The sequence below is a fragment of the Hipposideros armiger genome, unplaced genomic scaffold (assembly GCF_001890085.2).
Source record: "Hipposideros armiger isolate ML-2016 unplaced genomic scaffold, ASM189008v1 scaffold_76, whole genome shotgun sequence".
Lineage (NCBI taxonomy): Eukaryota > Metazoa > Chordata > Mammalia > Chiroptera > Hipposideridae > Hipposideros > Hipposideros armiger.
This window is the reverse complement of record NW_017731426.1, coordinates 3,721,378-3,746,658: the sequence shown is the minus strand read 5'-3', so window position 1 is coordinate 3,746,658 and position 25,281 is coordinate 3,721,378. Positions and strand designations below refer to the sequence as shown.

The window sequence follows — 25,281 nt, the reverse complement described above, 5'->3', positions numbered from 1 at the left end:
ACGGAACCTAATCTATCAGCGCTATTAAGCTATGTGATTCATCACATTGTGATGGAGAAGAAATGAATCATGGAGCATGGTTACTTACTGGTAAATATGTACATTTATCAGGACATAGTTCTCAAGAAGAAAGAGAAAGCCCTATCTAATTTGGAAGCAACACGGGTCACTTGTAAGAAAAGGTCCCGATACAGATGGCATATGAAAATTTACCACGGTCATCAAACAAATGTAATGATTCAATCCATGGATTCAATCCATGGGCTGCCAGTTTCTAGATTTCATCCACCTACTTTAGTTTCTCACTTTCTGCCTCCTCCAGAAGCTCATAGCACAGTCCACTCATCTTCATTCTCACACCACACAGCAAAGTCAAAGGTTTTTTGCTCCCACAGAAGGCACAAAGACTCAGGCTTCAGTTCCTCCAGGAATTAAGGCAAGATTTAAGAAGTACTTAAATAGCCTCAACTCCATTCCTCCTGCAGCACACATACACATACATACATACAAGATCAACATTAAAAAATGAAAAACTTAGACAGTCATAAAGAAGAAAATAAATTATACATGATCCTGTTATCCCAGGATATCCAATTATTGTTATTTTGTTACTTCCATGTTTTTATTTCCATGTATAATCTTTGGAAATATCATTGGCATCATACTATACATATTCTTTCATATTGTTTTTTACTTTGATATTTCACATTGTTTTATACTTGATATCATTTTCCCATGCCATTTACTATTCTTCTACAATGATATTCTCTTGTATTTATTTAATCATGTTACTAGTCTTGTTAAGATTTGTATAAAAATGCTTGAATCATATATATTTGTGCACATCCTTATTTCCTAAAAAATTTTCCAGTATATGAAATGGAAACTTTTTTTTTACTTTGTCTGTGTGTTATCAATTGGCATCCTACAAAATTGTTTCAACTTACCCTTCTACTATCAGTAGATGGCGTGCCTAATTACCCACACACTTGGCAGCATTTGGTATTATTAATATTATGTCCATTGTTAACATTACCAAACTGCTGATTAAAACTGATGTGTCTTCTGTTTGCTGTTTCTTGTCTGTCAGTGAGTTTGAACAACTTTTCATAAACTTAGCTACCTCTGTTATGCAAAATACCTATTTGTTTTTTACACACTTTTCTACTGCAATGTATTTTTTATTGATTGGTAAACATTTTATATATAAATAGGGTTTGAATTTTTACCTTCTTTGTTGCAAATGGTTTTTTCTAGCCTCATTTACTAAAAAACAAAAACCTTATATATAGTTATATATAGATTCACAAGTTGCAAAATATAGTACAGTTTCTGTGAATAAAGGTTTCTGCATTGAGAACATCTCACATTAACTATATATATAGTACATTACCAAAACCAAGAAACTGACATTGGTACAAATTGGTTAAACAGACTACAGACCTATATAGATTTCTTCATTTATTTTTAAATCTATTAATGGAGATTTTTAAACATGAATTTTAATGCGCTCATTGTTAGTAAAAAGAACCCAAACTTTACACATCTGGTTTCCAGTTCCACATGTAAAAAGCTTGGAAGTGGCCACTCTATCTAAACAAGTAAAAATCTAAAGAAACTGAAAAATCAACAACTCTTCTTGGATCCACAGGAGAGAGGAAGACACAGGGCAAACCGCTGCCCTCAAGATTGGAGACAGACAAATGCAGAGTCGTGACTCACAAGAGCAGAGACTCACAACCAGAAATGACCATGGGAACCAGTGCCGGGGTAGGAAAGCCCGGACTGTACTTGATGAATTGCTGGAGGGTCAAGGGTCTGAGAGTTAACAATTCAGACATTCTCTTCTAAAAAACCCCTAGTCATCCTCAAACATTACCTATTATGTGAAGCTTTATTTAACCTCCTGACGTATTCTCCCTTCTGCTTACATAACATTTTGTATATATACTAAGTAAATTCAACAAGTAATACTAAGACTACTACACACAAGGTACAAAGGGTATAAATACAAATAAGGTAACAGTTCTGCCTTCAGAAACTCGTGGTACTGTATCTATGACAACATCTCTGATATACCTCCCAGCCTTTTATCCTCTACATTCATTCTGTCAACAAATTTGGAGGCACTAAGGACACAGGCACCCTTTTTTGAAATAATTTTTCGAAATAATTTACCCATGTCTTTGCACCATCTGCAATCTGTCTATATCGTTTGACCCTCACAAATCTGTACTTGACTTTCACAATGCCCCTGAAATCTTTCCAAACTACTCTTATTTTCTATCAAGATCTAGCCAGACCAGGGCCACCAGTAATTATCCCCCAAACCTAACAATTCATTTTTTATCCTTCCCATTTCCCTAGTAATTTTATACTTGGGTGGATGCCTTTGTGTGTTCGTGTATTTTGTATTTATAGCTATAATGGTAGAAACTTGCAGTAACAGCTCATCGTATAAGGATTTGGAAATAACATGGGCCAAATCCCACATCCTAAGACCCAGCAGTAAATATAATAAAAGTCTGATATAACACATTTAACCTATAAGAAGGGCACTGTTTCTGTCCCTGAGCAGCTCATTATAGAGATTCCACTGCATAGCTATTTCTCCCCGTATCTATGGCAGCCTGCAGACTGCTTGAGAGCACAGTCATTGACAGGAGGGTTAGATTAAATGACCTTTGGAGGGTCTATTTCTACCCCTTGAAATTCTATAATTCTGGTGAGTTTCCTTTCCTTGGAATTATGGCACAAAGGTTTCATGTCACCAAGTCCGTGGCACATAGTCTGTCACAGTAGTTAAAAGTACAGATGCTGGAGACAAGAGCAACCAGCCTCAAATCCCAGCTTTGTGTGTGACCTTAAAACAAATCACCTCGTGTCTCTATATTTCCATCAATTCATGTGTAAAATGATAATCATTGTACCTATCTCATAGGTATGTTGTGAGGATGAAAGTTAACACATATAAAGCACTTAGAACGGTGCTTACCACATACTAAGTGTACAGCAAACTAGCAAGGTGGTACCAGCAGATATGTGTTCAAACAAATTCTACAAGTTCATGAATTCCCAATAACCTAAAGAAATGTAATAGGCACTCAGGAAACACTGGAGACTGATCTTGGGTCTGAATTTTATAGACTTATCCAAATCCTTTTAAATACCTTGTCTGATTGAAATGAAAAGATTTTAAAATTAGAAAAGCAGTTAGTCTTTCTTGAAAACTCTCAGCATATACATCAGGCATATACTTGTTGAATCTACCAATGAAATCCTATTATAAGACTATGTTTGCATAATTCTATTATGTTAAAAAATATTCATATCCATTTTTTAGAGCTCAGATCAAGCATTTATACTATCTCTTCTTTCCTCAATCTTATTGTAGGTGTGTCAAATGTTCTAATCACTCCACCAGGTACAGACACTGACTGCAGTCTAAAAGATATTATCGAAAAACATATTAAATAGTTCCACAATGCTTGGAAAGGGAAGCTCACTTTAAACTATGGAGTGGATTAAGCAGTGGGTAAATTTGCCACACTTGCTCTTAAGTCATTTAAAAAGCATTAAAATATATTTCAAAGATTTCAAACATGCAATTATTTTTGTTGCCACTCAAAACATAAAATAAACATTGCTTTAAAAAGATATGTGCATTTTTATAAAAACAAACAACTCAATGAATAAAAGTTGTTTTCCCAAACCATTTTTCATACATTTGCAACCCATACAGCAAGTTTTAAGTCTCAAATTATAAAAACCATTGGTAAAATGTATCATTGTCCCCCCAAATTAAAATGCATTAAACTCAAGGTGTGGTTATTTTATGGCAAACTCCTCTAAAAATACGTATCATGCATTTATTCAGGCGTTCCATTCACTAGCAAAGTTGTATTTTGTCTAGCTAGGTGACACTCATTTTTTGTCCTTATCTTATGGATCAGTCTTACTTTATAATCATACCTTCCTTGTGTTTATCTAAAGTATTTTTTAAATTAATTTAACAAATAAATCTGGATCGCCTACTCTAAGGTACTTCACTGGATATTTGAAAGAGTTTAAAGCAGTTACAACAGGCTCACCTATCAGAGCTCCCGCTGAGTGGACATAAAGGCAATGCAGATGCACAGACAGACTATAAGACTGTGTGCTCTGTTCCTATCACTTTACAAGTTTCAGGCAGTGTCATCACGATGGAGACTATACAGGCCTACCAGACCTCTCTCCTAGACCACCCCTGCCTGCTAATTTCTTATTCTGTGATTCCCTAGTTTAAAATCTGGCCCCTACACCCACTCCAGGTTGGTGTGTTTGTTGACAGACACATTTAGAGCCTCTTTGCTGACTCAGATTTCTCTCCACCCTTGAGTCCCAGACTTTCGAAGCTCCAGGTAATAAATCTGTCAGCCGGTTCTGCTTTGTAACACACTACGTAGCCTAGATCCCCTCTCCACCCCTGGCCTACCCTCTGCCCAAACTGGCCTGCCATAGAAAGAGAATTAGAAAAAGACAAAAGGCAGTAATTTTATTATAAGACTGAAGAACGATGGATTACAGTAAGTCAGAAGAGTGAGCAACGGCTTCCGATTTGGAATCTTCTTTTCTGATGTTGCTTAGTGATGGATGGGCTTCAAGGATGCCCAGGAGGAGGAACTGTAACAGAAGAAGTACATTTATACTCATAAAAAGATTAGATTTGCATTATCAAAATAGTATATTTTTACATGGGTGAATTTCCCACTTTTTTTTTTTTTGTAGTGTCATCATGGTAGTAGAGAGAATAACTGGAACTTTTTAAACAGCTTTTCCATGCCAGACACTTTCCAAACTCAGTTTTATTTATTATTCCCCTCCATATTCCAATGGGAACGATGTTTTATCTGAGGGTGAGATACAGAATAATGCCAAATGCCTTAGGGGCTACAGCTTCAACCTCCATTTCTTACCACATTCGGCTATAGAGTTGCTGTTGTTTCTAATACTGATTTCAAAGTGAATTGGAATTTATATCCATTCCAAACACAATGAACAGCTTTCTATTAAAATGTAACATTTATACAAATTCCAAAACCTTGGTCTCAAAGGCAGCAAATCAAAGTAGGTGGCATATCCTAAGAAGGCAGACCCATAACTTCTATGGATCAGTAGGGATAGGTGCATGAACTGGCAACAGGAATTTCCCGGGACCTAGTTTGGCATCAAAGAGGAGCAGAGGGGTGAGGGCTAAAAGGAAAATTACACAGCAACCCCAGAGTTGCAGGAAGCAGCCTGTTGTTGAGGAAAGGCCAGAGAACAGAAGTGCAATGTGTAAAGCCATTGATCTCTGGTGGCTAGGGAGAGTTACAGCCAAAATAATTCAAACACACAATCTTGTGTCGTAAGGAGCTGTGTGTCTGTGAACAGTAAGAATTCCTGTGGCCTAGAACATGGACATGGCATCTCTCCTCCATAAAGCTCCTGCCAGTTGCTGATCCAGAAAAAACTCATATCAGCAAAGCTACTATAAGAAAATAAGAGAAAAAAATAAACAGGAATAAAATGGAAGACAAAGAATACTCACTAGAAAAAAATGTTTCCTTAGAGTAGATAAAAATGTGGGTCAAACATATTGCCCTAAACTTAAAAAAACAAAAGACCTAAACAAAGCTACCATATTTATAAAGCAAGAGCTCATATCAAATATACAAGAGCTTGGGGATGATACTGCAAGATTTTAGGGAATGAAATATAATGTGACAGAATCCAGGAAACAAATATTTCACATATCCTGCTAAAAACATGGAAAGAAACAAGGATGTTAGGAATAGAAAAAGAGTGCAATTTAATAAAGTAGAAAATAATTAGAAAAAATAATAGCTAAACAGGACAGATAAAAAAATAGAACAAAACAAAAAACAAACCTTAACATATGCAATAACTAGTATCCTGAAGAGGTAAAAAAATAATAATAAAATAGGAAAATGTTAAAGATATACTTCAAAGTAACTCTCCCTAAACATAAGTCATGACTCTATGGACTGAGGGGGAACACTGAATTCCAGGAAAAATCGACACAAAACATTTAACCTTTTAGCAAAGTTACTGTAACTGAAAGAAAAAAAACCAAACTGTTGTGCATCAAGGCAAAGTTTAAGTCAGAATGTTAGTTCCCACTGAAATGTTCAATGCTAGAAGACATTGGAGCAATGGTACAAAGTTGTCAGGAAATAAACTGTGTGGTCCAAGAATTGTACACAGCTAAATAGTCATTAACATGTAATGAAAATTAACATTTTTTGAGCTTGGAAAAACTAAGGAGTATACCCCAAGCCCTTCCTGAAGAAACTACTATAGGCCAAATTTTGAAAAGCAAAGAGATAAATGGAGTACTGGTCCTAAATATTGACTTCATTTAACTGTAGGACTAAAACTAAAATGATTTTGGAGATTATGGTCACAGAACAGAATTTACATGTTATAAACTCTAATGATGTAGAAGTAATATAGCAAAGGTTTGGAGGGGAAGAAGACAGATGGTGGATAGTAATGTCAATATGCTGATTTCTCATCTGGTACAGCAGAGGATAGAAAGATTATTGAAGCTGATACATCAATGTAACAAAGCTATAAATAATTTCAGTCTAAAAAATATATGAAAAATTATATAATCATAAAGAATCAGGTGAGTTTGGGTGAAAGATGAAGGGGAGGAAGTAAAAACAATGAAACTAAATTTATCATTACTCATGTTTGGAAGTCAATAGATAGCTGTCTAGAGATATAGAAGTTTAACTATTTTGGGGAAAGTGCACTGCTACATATTGCTGGTGAGAGTGAGTGTAAAAAGGACTTCATAGAGCTTCTCTAGACCTACTGTATGGGATGAAGAGACAAGAGGTGACTCTAGAGCACAGCTTTAGAGTCTGACTGGAAGTGGAAATGCAGCTGAGGGGCAAAAAGTTCTTTTCTACCACTAAGTTATGAACTGTGTCTCCTTGTTATACAGTAGTTAACAACTATCATAATTAGTGACCAAACAACATCTTTTGAACACTATGTCCCACTTCCCTCAAGAAGGCAAAACGTGCTTTCCCAGCTTCCTTTACAGCTAGAATACAGGCATGTGACTGAGGCTCCAACAATCAGACACAACCACATAGGAATTTGTTACCCAAGACAGCAATGGAGGATTCCATCTTTGGCCACTGTTGAGAAATGAGGACTCCAGCTTACAGGGGTGGCAAAAGCAGAGGTTTGGGTATCAAGCACCCAGAGGTGGTAGCATTGAGTCTTCACTGGAGCAGTTCTAAAGAGTGGTTTGGGCATTCTTCTTCACTGGCTGCCTCTGTGCTCAACAATCTGGTTTTCCTATTCTGTAAGATACTCAATATGCTTTAAAAATAAATTCATTTTCTGCTTAAAACTATGTAGAGGGGCGTTCTGTTACTAAGAAGCATGCCTGATTATGTATTGTCTGGCAGAACACACACTAAAAAAAGCAAAAAACAAATTTAAAACATCCTTTTGTGTTAAGAAGACTGAAGACCTACTGTTTTCATCACCCCCCAGCCTGGAGATCACTTTGCACAGTAGCTTCAAATTAAGAAGCCAAGTATCTGTGAATGGACCTTCCCTAGAACATTGTATCTATTTCAATTATAAGTTCAAGAATGGGCTCTGTTTAAATAGGTCTTGGTTTTAAGTACAATTATACTGGAATCACCAAAATTTAATGCATTCCAAATAGGTAAAGATCAAATACCCCTAAATCTTGCTATCTTGACTTGCTGAAATCCTTTGGAAGATTTTGTGGATGATTCTAAACTCATCTAAAATGTTTATTCTAGGCTCCAAAGCTTGCTTTTAAGCCCCAAAGGTAATCAAGTTCACTGCCTACTGTGAAAGGATTAAGAGATGTCCTTTGCATTGTTCCTTCTCTTGTTCTTGGCTATGAAATCCAACACAATATACACATTTAACCTGGCTTTTCATGATACACAAGTGCAGCAGCTGGTGGGTTTTACTATGGAAAGATGCATGTACATTGGCATTTACGTGTTGAGTACAAGGCTTTCTAACCCAGTGGTTTCAAAGCGTGGTTCCTGGGTCAGTGTTGTCACCTGGGAACATCTTGGAAATGCAGATTCTGGGGCCCCATAGCAGATTTACTGAAATGGAAACTCTGGCGATATAAACTCTCCCAATGTTTCTGATGTATACTAGTTTGGGAAAGTAGTTAGGGAACTACACGTACTTTCTTAGGCAGCACAGCTAACCACTCCAAACAAAAGAGTATCTACTTCTGAGAAGGGAATAGCAAATGTACCTTATAACACATTTCAGAGCATTAGAGTTCTTCCCCAGAACTAATCCAACTTCACATGTAGCATCAACTCATTTCTTCTTCTACAGAGGAAATACAGGACTCTTGGTTGTTAAGAGACAATACAGAAGTAACTTCCTGGGACCGTGAGACATCAAGTACCCTTCAATCGTCTCCTCGGGCCCCATTCCTTTTACCTTTATTTATAATGAGTTTTTAAAACTCTCCATCATCCTTGTCAAGCTCCAGAATAAAGTATAACCTCGTTCTACTGTTCAAATGAATTAAAACACATTTCCTTCATTGGACCATAGAAACTAATCCACAAGACCTGGGCTTCTTATATTCTACCTGTGTTTTACAGTAAAGTTGTACTTCTAGAAATAAAACATCAAGTGTTGTCTGTCCTTTCTAGCTATTGATTCCTCCTCCTCACCCATTCTTCCTAAAAAAAAGTTTAGTTCATTGTAAGGTCACTAAGTATTTCACATATATTGCATTCCACATTCTGATCCTCATTTGCCCTATTAAATAAGAATTGACCAGATGGATATTCCTCTGACTCTCTCTCCTGAGCAGGTTTTAGTTAATTAAAAATGATTATTTTTACTACATATTTTATAGATCAGCCAGATGTTACCTGTGGTCATTTCTGGAAAGGATCATTTGGTGGTGATTACAAAATATATATTTTCCTTTGGGAGGCAAGACTCTTGAGCATGATCAGGAAAACAACCGTAGAAATTGAATTCACCTCATACCTCTTGTCTAGTGCCAAAATGGACATAACCTTTCATTTCCTTTGAAAGTACAATCTATTCCAATCCCTTCTTCTTCTTTCTATTTCTACATTCTGGCCCTATTCATGTTGTGTCAGCAAAAATGATCAAGTTGATGGAAGAAACATTAATATTGGTCTCCCTCTGTACTAGAAGTGCAAATTGATTTTTCCAAAGACTGATTTGGTTTTTCTAGATTTGACTTAAGACATATATGAGTATGTATAACATAGCAAACTGTTCTGCTCAGTCAGGACAGATGCCATATCATGTTCTCGCAAGGATGCACTTCCAGGTAGATATCTGTAACAGTCCCTGCTTTGCACAGGTCTCCTCATATGCTGTATTACATGCAAACTAATTTACCTAACTTTCGTGTTCGTGTTGAAATAATCCAGAATGAGGCAAAGAGACTGTCATTAGGAAATTGTTTTGTGATTAAACTATCATTCTCTCTCCATTTGTAGACGAGGATCCAAACTAGCTCCCCCTTAAAAAACAAAAAACAAACAAACATTAAACTTTCATAAAAAGAAAGTGTTCTTGAGATCACCAAAAATTCTGAAAGTCTAACAGATGAAATTAACCACACTATCACTTGGACTAGGTTTAGAAGGTTGGTCTTCTCAGAAACACCAGTCAGAAGACTCCTAGAGGCAAAAGTGAGTCTGAAGTTTACATGCTGAGGAACATAATTTCAGTATGGTAGGATGTATAAATAAGTAAGGAATTGTCAGTGTCTTATATAATATTTCATGGCATGATGTGATCTAGCTTCTGGGCTCAACTTTGACTTTGTATGTGACCTTGCATACTTCCCACTTTGAGTTTCTTTTCTCAGGTAAAAATGGTGGATGGAACTAGATAGTCCCTTAACTCATTTTAAGCCCCTATATTATATGATTGGTTGTTTAAAAATAACGTTAAAACCTTAAATGCTTTATTGAACAATTGTGACAAATGGGGGAAGGGGGACTGCTTTTATTAGAAGCTTTAAACACAGAAAACAGCAAAAACTCATTTTCTGCTTGTATAAAGCGTCTGCTCCCAGTGTTCTCAAGTACACAAATCTGTTTGTACTAAATCAGTCATCTCAGAAATAACCTCTTCCTCGTATGTTTTCATAGGAATCAACATTTACTAGAGTTTTCCTATTCAATCATCTATTTTACATTTGATTTCAAGAGCCAGGCAAGGTGGAGACATTCCTGATGAAGAGGCTAATAGTCCTTGGAATAAATTGTCCCCCAAAATCTAACATTACTTACCTTTGGATCAGGCCATGCTCATCAGCCTCTAATAGGTTTTAGGGACTCACCAGTCTTAATTTCCTATGTGAATCTATAATTGTCCGCAGAGGTCAATTTCAGTGGATGCCTCATATAAATTAGAATTGAAGATAATGATGCCTGATCAACTAAAATGACCAGCTGGGTTTAATGGGAGGAAAACAGAAACCCCTGTGAAATTGGAATAGCTTCAAAGGTGATAGAATGTAATTATTTTTCTGCAAAGTTTCTTCTCCAAAGGTGACTGGCCATTGTGCTGGTGGGCAACTGGGCCAGCATGTTATGAAAGTGGACATGGCATTCAGAGACACTGACCACATCAGAAGTCAAGAGTCAGCTTTCTGCTAAGGTGTTGGGAGAAAGCAAGGTTTTTTTTCCCCGTTCTATTTTAGTTGTTTCATTTAGTCAGAGAGGTGCTTGGAGGGATTTGCCTAATTGACTCCTGAGAGGCAAATTGTAATTTAGATTGCTACAATAAATTTTTTTCTGTTTATAGCCATAAAACATTTTCTTGGATTTATTATAACTATCCTCATGGTATATCCTTTTAGGTCTGAAAGCACCTTGACATCACCTACCTCTACCCCTTTATGTTACAAATGAAGAAACTGAGGTCCAGAAAACTTAGGTTCTATGATGTAGTAGAGATGCTAGCAAGCAAAAAGAGTGAAGGTGAGAAGCTGGGAGAGACAGAGCGCAAAGGAACCAGTAGACTGTGACGCAGATTATTGTGCCGCACAGCTGACAGTGAGCTCCGATTCTGTGCCTGTGTGTGCTGGGGAACAGTGATACACATGGGTGTCTGCACAGACTCACAGACTGGGCTTGACTCTTGACTCTGCTGGTTTACAGCTTTGTGACCTTTGGCAAGTTGCTTAAGCTCTCTGTGCCTTAGGCCCTCATCTGGATTTAAAAGGATGTTAATGTCAGTACTTCCTGTTGTAAGGATTAAAAATCTTATTGTATTTACCTTACTGTTATAGGGATTAAACAAGGATTAAATTGATATCTGTAAGGAGTTTAGCACTTGTTAAGTGCGGTGTTAGGGTCTGCTGTTTTTCTCCTATTCACTATACCAGAAAATCTTAAAAGTTTCAGAATACATACATAAGTTGTATTCATTAATAATGTACTGAGGTACTTTACCTGAGATGAATACCCAAGGACTCTCCTAGAAAGATTCAGAAAATCATTGATAAAACCTCTTTACAAGTTGAATGGATTAATTTTTCAATATGTATTGCTATAATTTAAAGTTTATAAAAAAATAAACAACTACAGGGATTTATTTTAATTAAAAAATTCAGTGATATCCAGAGTTTTATATAACAATGACAGAAGTTTCATTAGTAAAACAATTAATAAAAGAGCATATCTGTTGCAAAAATTAAAGATGGATTTTTGAGGCAGGAAATTAGTGCTGAGTCAGTGATTCCTGAAGTCGTTAGAATACAGCAGCAGGTCAGGGATGCTGTGTTTTCTTTTGCTAGAGCACGTTTCTTGGGCAGTTTAATGTTTTTTATTCCTCAGAATTCAATGTTGTCAAAGCTATCATTAACATTATACTCAGGGTTTTTCAGAGAAAACCTTCACAAAATTAACAGGTCTTACAGCAATTAAGACCATTTTAGATGTGCCTGAAATGAGTGCCATGTGTGGATTGGTTGGGTTTTTTTTTTCTTTCATTCTAGAAATTAAATTCAGTGGAAATTTTAAGGGGAAAAAAGTCAGCTACCTATTCCTCCATTTTTTAATTAAATAATTGTAGCAATTGTGTAGAAAAATCATTTTCCAATGCTGTAGAAAACTTCCCTGGAGTTCACTGCTGATTTAAGACATTGGAAGGTCATGATAAGCAGCATATCTTCCAGTCACATGATGGTAAATCTGTGAGGAAGGCAGAATTTAGGTAATTAACCATTTTATATTATTATGCATATCAATTAATAATTACTATTACAGAATAATTAATAACTTGAATGAACATTTCATTACAAAGCCCCACTATTATGCGCTTCGGCAGACTCTCCATCCAGGTGGAGGTTTGCTCGGAAGAAGGCAAAGGTTTGGGTGTGATGAGGTACATCAGATAAGTGTTCCTCTCTAGTTCTCACAGCCCACTAGGTGGCTTTTCACTTCTTTCTCAAAAACACTTTCAATGTGTTCCAAGGACAGTGGGTTCTTATTCACCTGCCTCTCGATGTCCGAAAGCAGAGTGCTGGCACCGATTCGAAAGAGCTCTGGCTTCAGCCATTCCTCTCCCAGCTCCTCCTTCATGAGAGAGAGCCAAGCAAGGGAATCCTTTGCACTGCGGATGCCTCCTGCTGGCTTAAAGCCTACCTAAAAGGGAGGGAGGGAAAGATAACAAGGTATTGTTAGCTGAGTGCCTTAAAAAGTCTTGATTCTCTTTTTTTCCAATCCACTTCATTCAGTTCACCCAGCTAAAGAGCTTAGATCACTGACTCGCCCATTCACGCTACAAAATGACTTTTCCAGGATTAATGGGAAGAATGCCACCGCTTCTGAGGAGACACTAATGAGAGTTAATAACCCTCATTAGCATTTCACTTATTGGAAAGCCATAACCCTCAACCATCTAGACTAGAGCTGTGAACCCGGGCTAAACAAGAGAGGTGTCAATAAAAAGGAACACACAGCACAGAAGCCCATTCATTCTACCAGCAAGCCTGTAGACACCTTTCAGCCCTTCATCCTGAGGTGCAAATGACACATAAGTGTATTTAAAACAGGAAGAGCAAATCAGCGAGGTCACACTAACCAAACCGGCAGCAGTCAGCAAGGAGAGCTGACAGTTGTTTTAATCAACTTAATAGCTGCGGGGCCTTTTTTTCCTACGTTGTAAATAGAGTTACAGAGAGTGGCCAGACCAGTTAAACAAGCACAGTAGAAAAAGACAGTGTAGGGCCTCTTCACATTTCAGCGTCTTTGAAGGCGACCATAAAACAGCACAATTCAGCCAGTATCTGATGTTTGCAAATGATGTCTCTGAGTCCATTAGAAAAAGATACATGTATTCTATATACAGGAAAACCTGCGTGTCTGGATTTACTTGTCTCAAGAATTTAACTATCCAGTAAAGACTCTAGATGGGAGCAATCAAGAAAACACCCCACAGCCCAAGTACTAAAGCTCACATGGAGAGCTGTTGGTTTGATAGGCAGCCCCAGCAGGGGTGACAACTAACAGAATGCTAGAAAAGGGAGACAATGATAAATGAATGGTCCCATTATCAACCCACACTAGAAACCTCACGGTTAACCTGGGCTCCACCATTTTCCTCACCACACCACACCCAATCGATCAACAGTCAAATCCAAACAATCTACTGTCTCAACTTTTATATGTCCCCTGGGCACTTTCCTCTCTACTTTTACTTCTATTGTATTAGTTGAAATACATTGATTCTCACATAGACTATCAGTAAAGGTTTCCCAATTGGTTTCCCTGCCACAATCACACTACGATAATGCTTAGCAGTAGCTATGGAGAGATTCTAACCATATCTGCCCATTACTTTGGATTCCAAGTGACTCTAAGAGTGAGGGGAGGTGGCAGGTGTGGGGGAGATACGTGGGGTGAGGTTATTTATTGAGAAGAGCCAAAAAAAATCAATTAGCTGATATTATGTAGCATATTTGTTAATTATAGAAGTACTTCCATCAATTAGGCACTGATACATACAGATTTTTCTATATAATTCAGTTGTGTCAGCAAGTCTGTTTGATTCTTCTAAACAGGTTCTTGCATAAGTTTGTACTTTTTTTTAAAGGGACAGAATATGGAAAACATAAATCTGCAGTGAAATCAGTTATGAAATATTAAACCTCTGCTTCTCAGGAGTGACACTAATCATGGTCGGGAAGGCGGCTGATCACATTTTAAAACACCCCTTAAATCAACGAGGTAGAAACTTTCCAGTCTAAGGGCAACACAAGCAACTTGTCAACAACCTGAAACATTCTGCAAGATCCTACACACTGCCTCACTGTGTGAAATCAAGTGTGACTAAAATGAATATGGTTTCACTTGGACCTATTCGTTACTTTTTTTTTTTTTTTTAAGATTTTATTGGGGAATTGTGGGGAGGGGAACAGTGTTGGGGAATTGGGGAAGGGGAACAGACAGGTAGACAAATTGCTGTTTTTGTTCTTCAGTCTAGTTGTGGAGGACGTCACTTCACTGGCCCATGTTGGTATGATCATTGTGCTCTTCCTGGGTGAGGCAATCGGTCACCGGTCATTGGTCAGCTGCCCACAGCAGCTCCCAGCAGCTCACACAGGCTGCCGGCCACTCATGCTGGCTGCCAGGCACTCGCGTAGCTCACAGCAGCCCACTGCAGCCCTGCTGCAGCCTACACCGTTGTTGGCGACTCACAACAGCCCAGCTCCAGGTGGAGCTGTTGTTCATCATCTTAGCTGTAGAGGGCAAGCATCAATGGCCCTCAATATGGGATTCGAACTGCATCCCTGCTGCTCAGAGCTGGCGCTCCCAAGCGAGCTCTTAACCAGCTGAGCCACTCGGCTGGCCCGGACCTATTCGTTTCTTAATGAAACTGGGATGAACTTTATTAACTGAGGGCAGCGCCAATACAATTAAAAAAAAAAAGTGTTGAAAGACAGCAAAGTGTCTCTTACTTTCAATTCTGGTCTAGCACGTTGAACATTTAAAACGCTTACTGAAATTCTTTGCTTGGTGTCTAAGGGGTCTCCTGGGAAGGGACCTGTTTATTTTTGTATCCCTAGCATTTAACATAGGTTAACATGGGACATAGCTAAGGAGTCAATAAATGTTTGTTGAGACCAAAACATGATTGGGTGCCCAATGAAAGGTTTTAGTCCCGACTGCGGAGCTTATGAAAAGTGGAGCTGCCTGAGGACTCTCTCTGATCCAGAAGTGCCAGGGATGAGGGCCCGGCATCTATAAGTATAAAGTTTCACACCTGTTTGGATGTTCTTTAGACAAGAATAAGAATCAGGCTAGCCGAGTGGCTCAGTTGGTTAAGAGCAGGAGCTCTGAGCAACAGGGTGCCTGGTTCAATTCCCACATGGCCAGTGAGCTGAGCCCGAGCTGAGCTGCTGCTGAGCTGCCAACAGGTGGCAGGATGGCTCAGCTGGCAAGAGCATGTGCCCCTAACAACAAGGTTGCCAGTTCAACTCCTGCATGGACGGTGGGCTAAGCCCACCCACAACTAATATTGAACACCGCACCTTGAGCTGAGCAGTGGATGGCGACTGGACTTGGAGCTGAGCTAGCTGCACCCTTTACAACTAAGACTGAAGGACAACAACTTGGCTGGTCCCCTTCCCCAATCCCCCAACACTGTTCCCCTTCCCCAATTCCCCAATAAAATCTTTTAAAAAAAATAAAAAATAAGAATCATTGGTCTGGTGAGTGGTGGGCCCACTCACAGAGTTAGGGGACCCAAAGATAGAGTTCTCTCATTTTTTACATTTTTACTTACTTATTTATTTAATTTGGATCACTGCAGAAAGGCTAGTAAGCAGAGGTTACTCACGTTGGGTCATCTTTCACATGTAGGTAACAGTAGGTATTTATCCTGTTTGTACTTTTTGAAGCTATGAAGTTATTCTGAAGGACAGAATTCTGGAAAGAATTCACTTCCTCTCAAACCCAGTACATTCTTAAAAAAAGGTCTCTGATTCCAAAATAACCTGAAGCTATAGTCACATATAAAGTCATCACATCCAGTTGGCAAAAGACTAAAGGTCTTTTTTCTGAGTGTCTATTTGGCAGTAATCAAGAGATTGGTTTTAAAAACTACCTTCGGAGGAAGGGAAAGTCTCATTTAAAAAAAATTACCTTTCTCTCCAAGGATGTAGGGAAAAAAAAATCCTTTGAGATAATTTGCAACTAAACAAGCAACTTGAAGTGCAAAGGAAAATCCAAACTCATTTTAAAAAACACCTCATACGCATTTTTTCTTTTAACTTCATGTTTCAAAAAATATGTATTATTTTTCGAAAAGCTGACAAAAGCTAGCATATACCCTCCTCAGCTTAACAGTCTTCCAAAGAGCACATCCGACTGCCATGAAACGCAAAAATGGATATTTAATTCAAGAGCTATATAACGTCTAGCTACCTTTTCCCTGCTGTTTCACAGCATTTCATTATTTTGTTTAATAAGTTCATCTCCTCAAGAATTTTCTCTTCACCTCATATTATTAAAAGTAATAAGTTTTTCTGGACCGGGGGTTTCCCAACAGAAAAACCAATTTATGTGTGTCCTTCAATAATGACAGGAAAAGATTATTTCCCATTATATTGCATACTTTTCATATCACCACCACAGCTTATCATTCAATAAATGTTACTCTGCAATTCTTTCCATTCCTCAAGAAAGTTTAATTTCTGCATTAACCTGTTTTTGCTGGCCAACGCCTTACCAGAAAGCCTCTGTGTTGCAGCAGAATTAGTTCGTTAAAGAACGCATTTAGGAATCTCTTGTCAGTGATAAAATTGTCTTCAGTTAATAAAAGGACATAAAGTAAGTTTACATCTTGATCACACATACTTACTCCCACACTCACACTCACTTTCTGTTAATCGTACATTTTTCTCCATAAATGTGTTTTTTTGTAATGAAAGGTAAATTAAACATTTATCTTAATAAAGGTAACTCATTCACACCTTCTGCATATAAAGACAGTTATCATGGCTGTATCCAGTATTATAAATAATGTTATCTTTACTCTGAAGAAAGATTTGCTGGCGATAATATACCTTGTTTCCAGTTTTCCAGAAGAAATCTCTGATGGCCCGTAGCATTACTATTGCTACAGGGAAGGTGGCATTTACTGTTTCTTTTCCAGTAGATGTCTTAATAAAATCTGATCCTAAAACAAAAGGAAGAAAAACTCCATGTTAATTTAAAAACTTATTTTTTTATGATTTTGAGTCAGTGGAAAATGTGAGTCGCATAAATTTTTTTTCCTGAGGAACACAACTTTATTTTTCATTAGTTCTTTGAAAACCCAAAAAAAAACCCCAAAAATTCTCTTTTTAAAATAATTCTGTCCTTACTTTTTCTTCCCCTTATTATAACATGAATTAAATTAAGCACTAAATGGCTTTGTATGGACCCCTGGGGCTATTGCCTCTATATTTCCATATTACCAATTAAAATCAAGTTGGTTTATTTAATGCATAACTGAGATGAATAAAAACAAGTTTTATTCCCTGTGCTTAACATCATATAACACTTTACTACAAAACTGGAATGCCAACTAATGAAGAATCACCATTAGCTAATTTCTACTGTGTTGTTTGTTAATAAAAGCACTATTATGTCTTCCATCCGTTTAGGATTTTCATGAAAGACATTTCATAACTGGAAAATATTTTAAATAACTTCCTGTGCCTCAAATGTATCTTAAACCTATTTATGTGGTTTAACAGAATAACACAAGGAGACAAAGAAATAATAATATAGTTAAGACTCACTGAATGCAACGCACTGTGCACTATTCTAACCAATATGCTACAGTGTCTCCAAGGAATTTACCTAGGTTCACACAGTCAGATAGCCAGAGGTTCCCTCTTTCATGTGGTGGTTACCTATCCCCAAAAGACGCATAGTGTGAACCACAAATCTGCAGCATGTGCACCACCAGGCAGCTTGTTAAGCATGCAGACTCTCAGGCCCTGTGCTAGACGAACTGAATCTGAATCTACATATAAACAAGGTTCCTAGGTGATTCCTTATGCAAATTTATAGCCCTAGCCCACTGAATCTATGGACCCATGTGTAAGGCTATCTCTGAGATTTTCCCAAGGTCCATCAAAGGAGTGGTTGATGGAAGTGGAGGGAAGAAGTGGCCAAAACACCCCTCTAGTTTCAAATGGAAAAGGTACTTCCACGGCCATTCTGTGGATTAGAAGATTCAAATTGATACACCTTTAGTAAGTGCACTGTATGTCAAGCACAGTGAAAAATATAAAAACAAATAATTCAAACCCTTCCCTCAAAGGCATGCACATTCTACATGCAAGTGGAAATAAGACATAATCCTGGGCAATCACTTGATGAGCTAGCAGTCAGGAGATCTGGTTTCTAGCTCTGGCTCTGATCCTTACCTTGCAAATCCCATCTCCTAACCTTTATCGTTTGTAAAATAGTGAAAATTCTTACTGGCTTCATAGTGTTACATAAGGAATCAAAAGAGACCATCTATTGGAAAGCACTTTGAAAACTGTCAAGTATACAAATATAAATGGAGCAAGGATCAAGGTAGCGTTGCAATCCCTGTAAATACCATAGGAATTTGATATATCAAACAGGTCATTGTAAACCCTCTTTTGTTTTGCTCTGTAGGCAGGCCCATGGGAGAAATGGAGACATACCTATCATGCTTGCATTCATTCAACAAATATTTACTGAGCGCTTATGATGTTCTAGATGCTGGGAATAGACCACTTAACAAAATAGACAAAGTTCCTGCCTTTGTGAGAATTTCTAGAAGAGAAAGACAATAAACAAATACATAACAAATGCCAGGTGAAGATACGTGCTGTGAAGTAAAATAACACAAAGTAATGAGATAGAGAGCGATGGATTTGGGGAGAGGTAGCTAGATTTAAATAGAGTCCTCACAAAGCATCTCTAATGAGTGAAATTCAGAGATTGAATGACAAGAATCTGTGAAAAGAGTATCACAAGCAGGGAAACAGCAAGTGCAAAAGCCCTGAAGGGGGCATGAGCTAAATTGATTAGTAGATGAATGAATGAATGAATGAATATGAATATGAAAGTAGTGGGACCTGGCTCCTACAACATCAGAAGACAATCAGAGAGGAAATTAAAACCTTCATATAGATGTAAGAAGGTGAGGGGAACATCCCCAAAGAATTCACAATGAGACCAAGATGTGTTTTCTAATATGTGACACTGCTTGGACTCACAAGAAGGCTGTTGGGTAAAACACTGGATATCATTTAAATTCTTTTAAGCATCTTAGAAGAGAAGTTTATTAATATAAAAGACAAAGACCACATTTGGAGGCCTTATAAAAAGGTATAGTCACTTAAAAAGCAAACCATCAAAAGTGAACCAAAGGCCAGCCGAGTGGCTCACTGGTTAGGAGTTGGCTTTGGGAGTGCGAGCTCTGAGCAGCAGGGCCACCGGTTCAAATCCCACATGGTCCAGTGACACTGCCCTCTACAGCTAAGATGGTGAACAACAGCTTGATCTGGAGCTGGGCTGCTGTGAGTCACTGGCGACGGCGTAGGCTGCCATGAGCTACCATGAGTGGCCGGCAGCTGGCACGAGCTGCCCTGAGCTGCGGTGAACCACCTTGAGCAGCCATCCAATGGCCGGCGACCAATCTGTCTCAGCTGGGAAGAGTGCAATGATTAATACCAACATGGGCCAATGAAGCAACATCCTCCACAACTAGACTGAAGAACAAAAGGACAGCAACTTGTCTGTTCCCCTTCCCCGATTCCCTAACGCTGTTCCCTCTCCCAATTCCCCAATAAAAAAATCTTAAAAAAAAAAAAGTGAATCAAAAGAATGTTTGGAAATGTTTGGAGGCAGGGTCAGGGAGGACACTCTCCTAATATATCACAGTAGCCCGGGGATATATAAATACATTTAAATATTTTTTTAAATTTCAAACACGTTCAGATCTACGGAAACAGTGTGAAGACAGTCGAGTTTCTATATACCCCACACCCAATTTCCCCTATAATACAACTTGTATTAGTATGCTACATTTGTTACAATTAATGAATCAATATTGATATTATTAACCAAAACCCATACCATAGATTTCCTTAGTTTTATTCAGAATCCAGTCTCATCCAGAATACTGTAATACATTTGTCGCATCTCCATAGGCTCCACTTGGCTTCTTTGCCTTGAGCTTTGTAAACTGCACTGATTTATAACACGACTTACGACAGCACCTTTTTCTTCCACCTCCTTCATTTGATGTGAGACGTACTTTCACATATTGGTAATACAGTTAGATGCTTTGGTAGTAGTCTGCATTCGATCCTGGAATCCCCTGGCCTCCTAAACGATTTCTTTTTTCCATGTGCATACGTACATTAAGGTTCACTCTGTGTGAAACTTCTAGTGGTTTTAAGAAATGTACAGCGTCATGTACCCATCATTACAGTAACATACAGAATACTTTCACAACTCTAAAAAATCTCCTGTACGTCACATTTTCACCTCCCCTTTGCACTGGCAACCACTGATCTTCTTACTATCTCAATAGTTTTGCCTTTCCCAGGAATCTTGTAATTGGAATCATATAGCTTTTCAGATTGGCTTCTTTCACTTGGCAATATGCATTTAAGGTTCATGCATGTCTTTTCATGGTTTCATAGTTCATTTCTCTTTATTGCTGAATGATATTTGTTATATGGATACACCACAGCTTGTTTATCTATTCGCCTATTGAAGAACATCCTGGTTGCTTCCAGTCTTTGGCAATTATGAATACAGCTGCTATAAATATTCATATGCAGGTTTTTGTGTGGACATGTGTCTTTAAATCAGTTGGGTAAGTATCTAGGGGCAACAGCTAAATTGTATGGAAAGACCATATTGAGCTTTGAAAGAAACTGGCCAACTGTCTTCCATGTAGCTACACCACTCTGCAGTCCTACCAGCAATGAATGAGAGTTCCTGTTGTTCCACATCCTTGCCAGCAATTTGTGTTGTCAAGTTTTTTATTTTAGCCAATCGAATAGGTATGCATTTAGATTCTGTAGATATTTTTGTTACATTACACCCAAGTATTTCATCTATGGGTTGCTATTGTAAATGGTAGTTTTTCAAACTTCAAATTACAATTGTTAATTGCTGGTAGATAGGAAAGGAATAGACCTTTTGTATGTTAGCCTGGTATCATGCAACCTTGGTAAACTCAGTTACAGGAGTTTGTTGGTTTGGGGGGATTTTCTCCATAGACAATCATGTCATCTATGAACAAAGACAGTTTTATATCTTTCTTCCTGTATTAATGTCTTGTGGTTGTTATAACAAATTATAACATACACGGTGACTTCAAGCAACATAATTTTATTCTCTCACAGTTCTGGAGGCCGGAAGTCCCAAATCCAAGTGTCAGCAAAGCAGGATTCCCTGTGGAGGCTTTAGGGGGAATCTGTTCCTGGGCTCTACCAGCTTCCTAGGGCTGCCGGCACTCCTCGGCTGCATCACTCCAATCTGTCTCCATCTTCACATAGCCTCTTCTGTATGTGATTAGTCTTCCTCTGCCTCTCTCTTACAAGGAAGGACTTTTGTGATGCTATTTGAGGTCCACTTGGATAATCCAGAATAATTACTTCATCTCAAGATCCTTAATTTAACATCTGCAAAATGCTTTTTTTCCATATAAGGTAATATTCACAGGTTCTAGGGATTAGGACGTGAACATACCTTTGGGAGCCATTATTAGCCTACCACACTTCTCAATCCGTATACATTTTATTTCCTTTTCTTGTCTTATTGTACTAGCTAGGACTTGCAGTGCAATGTGAATGCGAGTTGTGAGAAAGAACATCCCCCTCCTTTGTTCTTCAGCGGAATAGGAAAAAGCATCCAGTTTCTCATTATAAGTATGTTAGCTATAGTTTGTTTACAGATGTTCTTTATCAAGCTGAGGATGTGTCCCTCTATTTCAAGTTTGCTGGGAGTCTTTTATTATGAAGAAGTGTTAGAACCTTTCAAATGCCTAATCTGTATCAGCTGATACGATATGATTTTTCTTGCTTAGGTTACTGATATGGTGGATCATATCAACAATGAACCAGGCTTGCTTACCTACAGTAAATCTCACTTGGTTGCAGTATATAATTCTTTTTATACATTGTTGGACTCATTTTGCTGATATGTTGTTAAAGAATGTTCATGTGTGATACTGACCTATAATTTTCCTTTCTTGCCATGTCTTTCTCAGGATTTGGTATTACGATAATGATGGTTTCACAGTCTCTAATTTTTTGAAAGAGATTGTAGAGATTTGGAATTATTTCTTCTTTAAATATTTGGCAGAATTCATCAGTGAAATCATCTAGAGCTAGTACTTTCATTTTTGGAAAGTTATAATTATTTTCCTTTAACAATTTATGAAATTATTAAATAAATAATGAATAACATTTATAACATTCTATCATTAAAATATTTTATAAAATAAATTAACTTTAAATTATTTCTTTAATGGATATAGGCCTAGTCACACTATTTCTTCTTGTGTGAGTTTTGGTTGTTTATATCTTTCAAGAAATTGATCAATTTAATCTAAATTATCAAATTGTGGGCATAGTGTTGTTCACAATATTCCTTTATTACTGTTTTAATGTTCATAGGGACAGTAATGGTCCCCATTCTTTCATTTGTGATATTAGCTATTTACGTCTTCCCTGTTTTATTCTTGGTTAGTCTGTCTAGAGGTTCATCAATTTTACTGATCTTTTCAAAGCACCAGCTTTTAAGACTTTTGCATTTTCTGTATTGCTTTGTTTTCAATTTCACTGGTTTTTGCTCTAATTTTTATTTCTTTTGTTCTGCTTGCCTTAGGCTTAAGCTAGCTGTTGTTCTTTCTCTACTTTCCTAAGGTAGATTATTGATTTTAGACCATTCTTCTTTTCTAATATATACTTCTGATGTTATAAATTTCTCTCTAAGCAATGTTTTTGCAGCATCCCACAAGTTTTGATAAGTTGTATTTTAATTCTCATTTAGTTCAAAATATTTTTTATGCATTTCCCTTGGGAATTCTTTGAACCATGTGTTACTTAGGAGTGTGTTATTTAATGTCCAACTATTTTGGGATTTTCAGACATTGATTATTGATTGTTACTGATTTCTAATTTAGTTCCATTGTGGTCTGAGAACATACTTTGTATGACTTCTATTCTTTTAAATTTGTTAAGGTGTGTTTTGGGAGCAAGGATTTATCAAATTTTGGTGAATGTTCCATGTGAACTTGAGTATATGTATGTTGTTGGATGGAGTGTTCTATAAATGTCAATTTCATCGTGTTGACTGATAACGTTATACAGGTCAACTATGTCCTTGCTGATATTCTGCCTGCTTGAGGGTTTTGAAGTCTCCAGCTATATTAATAGATATGACTATTTCTCTTTTCAGTTCTATCAGAGTTTGCCTCACATATTTTGATACTCTTGTTGTTGGCTGCACACATGTTTAGGATTGTTATGTCTTTTTAGAGAAATGACCCCTTTGTTATTATATAATGCCCTTCTTTATCCCTGATAATGTTCCACTTTCTGAAGCCTGCTTTGCCTGAAATTAATATATAGTTACTTCTACTGTACCTTGATTATTGTTATGATAGTATTTATTTCTCTATCCCTTTACTTTGAACCTAAGTCTTTATATTTAAAGTGGATTTCTTATATACAGCATATTGTAGAGTCTTGTTTTTTTTGACAGTCTTTTAAAAATAGATATATTTAGACCATTAACATTTAAGGTTATTATTGATTTAGTTGAATTAATATTTACAATATTTATAACTTTTCTATTTGTTGTGTTTTTTCTTTATTAAATTTTACACCTCTTTTTCTGCCTTCTCTGGCTTTAACTGAACATTTTATATGATCCCATTTTATGTCCTCTCAGCAAATCAATTACATTTATTTTGTGTATTTTTTTTAGTGGTAGCCCTACAGTTTTCAACATACATTTTTAACTAATTTAAGTCTATCTTCAAATGTCACTATACCATCACATAGGTACTACAGGTACCTTTTAACAAAGTGTTCCTAATTTCCCCTGCCTGTTCCTTATAACATTGCTATAATTAATTTCACTTACCCATATGATATAATCACCCAATACACTGTTACTATTTATTACTTTAAACAGTTATCTTTTAGATCAATTGAGAAAGAAAGATTATTTTTATTCTTCATTTATTACTTCTCTAACATTCTTCCTTTTTTATGTAGATAAGAGTTTCTGACCTATGTCATTTTCCTACTCCCTAAAGCATGTCTTTCAACATTTCTGACAGGGCACATCTGCTGGCAACGAATTTTTGTATGGCTGAGCTCCTCCACTTTCAAAGGATAATCTCACCGGACATAGATTTCTAGATTGGTGGGTTTTTTCCTCTCAACACTTTGAGTATTTCATTCTATTTTCTGTTTGCTGACATAGTTTCTAATAAGACCACTGTTATTATTTCGTTTTTATTCTATAGGTAAGTTACTTTTTCTTTCTCTCTCTTGTTTTTTTTTTTTATTTCCAAGAGTTTCTATTTGTCTTCAGTTTGAATATGATATAACTAGGTGTAGTTTTTTTTATATTTATCCTGTTCTCTTACTTCCCAGATCTGTGGCTTGGTATCTGTCATTAACTTTTTAAAATACTTGGCCATTATTACTTCAAATATGTTATCTGCTCCATTTTCTTTTTCTTCTTCTGGTATTCCAATTACACACATCACACCTTTTGAATTTGTCCTACAATTTTTGGATGCTCTGTTCTGTTTTTCTCAGCCTTTTTTTTCTGTTTATACTTCAGTTCAGGGGGTTTCTTTTGACCTATTTTCATGGTCCTGATTCTTTCCACTGTCTACTGATGAGCCTCATCTACTAATGGGCACAATCCAGTCTATTGGTCAGTCCATAAGTCATTCTTCATTTCTGTTCTAGTGTTTTTGATTTCTAACATTTCCTTTTAGTTATTTCTTAGAGTTTCCATTGCTCTGCTTACATTACCTATCTTCTTTCATGCTACCTATTTTTTCTATTACCCATTAACATATTAGTTATGGCTATTTAAAATTTCTCTTTCTGATAATCTAACATCTCTGTTATATCTGAATCTGGTTCTGATCCTTGTTTTATCTCTGCAGACTACATATTTTTTCACACCT

General features: G+C 37.1%; 1 protein-coding gene across 2 annotated transcripts in view; it reads right to left on the bottom strand.

The window, feature by feature from the left end:
- Positions 1-4,513: 4,513 nt before the first annotated feature.
- The window catches only part of DERA (deoxyribose-phosphate aldolase), a 96,490-nt gene continuing 75,722 nt past the window's right edge, over positions 4,514-25,281 (bottom strand). The window contains exons 7-10 of one of the 2 annotated variants that reach the window (XR_002124094.1): positions 17,144-17,256; positions 12,570-12,719; positions 7,160-12,266; positions 4,514-4,662 (exon numbers count right to left, since the gene is read on the bottom strand). Coding sequence is in view for 1 of the 2 variants with exons in the window: in XM_019643320.1 (XP_019498865.1) it covers positions 12,210-12,266; positions 12,570-12,719; positions 17,144-17,256 (320 nt within the window). In the remaining variant the exon portion in view is untranslated. Of the gene's footprint in view, positions 12,267-12,569; positions 12,720-17,143; positions 17,257-25,281 lie in introns of both variants that reach the window. The other variant, XM_019643320.1, reaches the window with a different exon arrangement.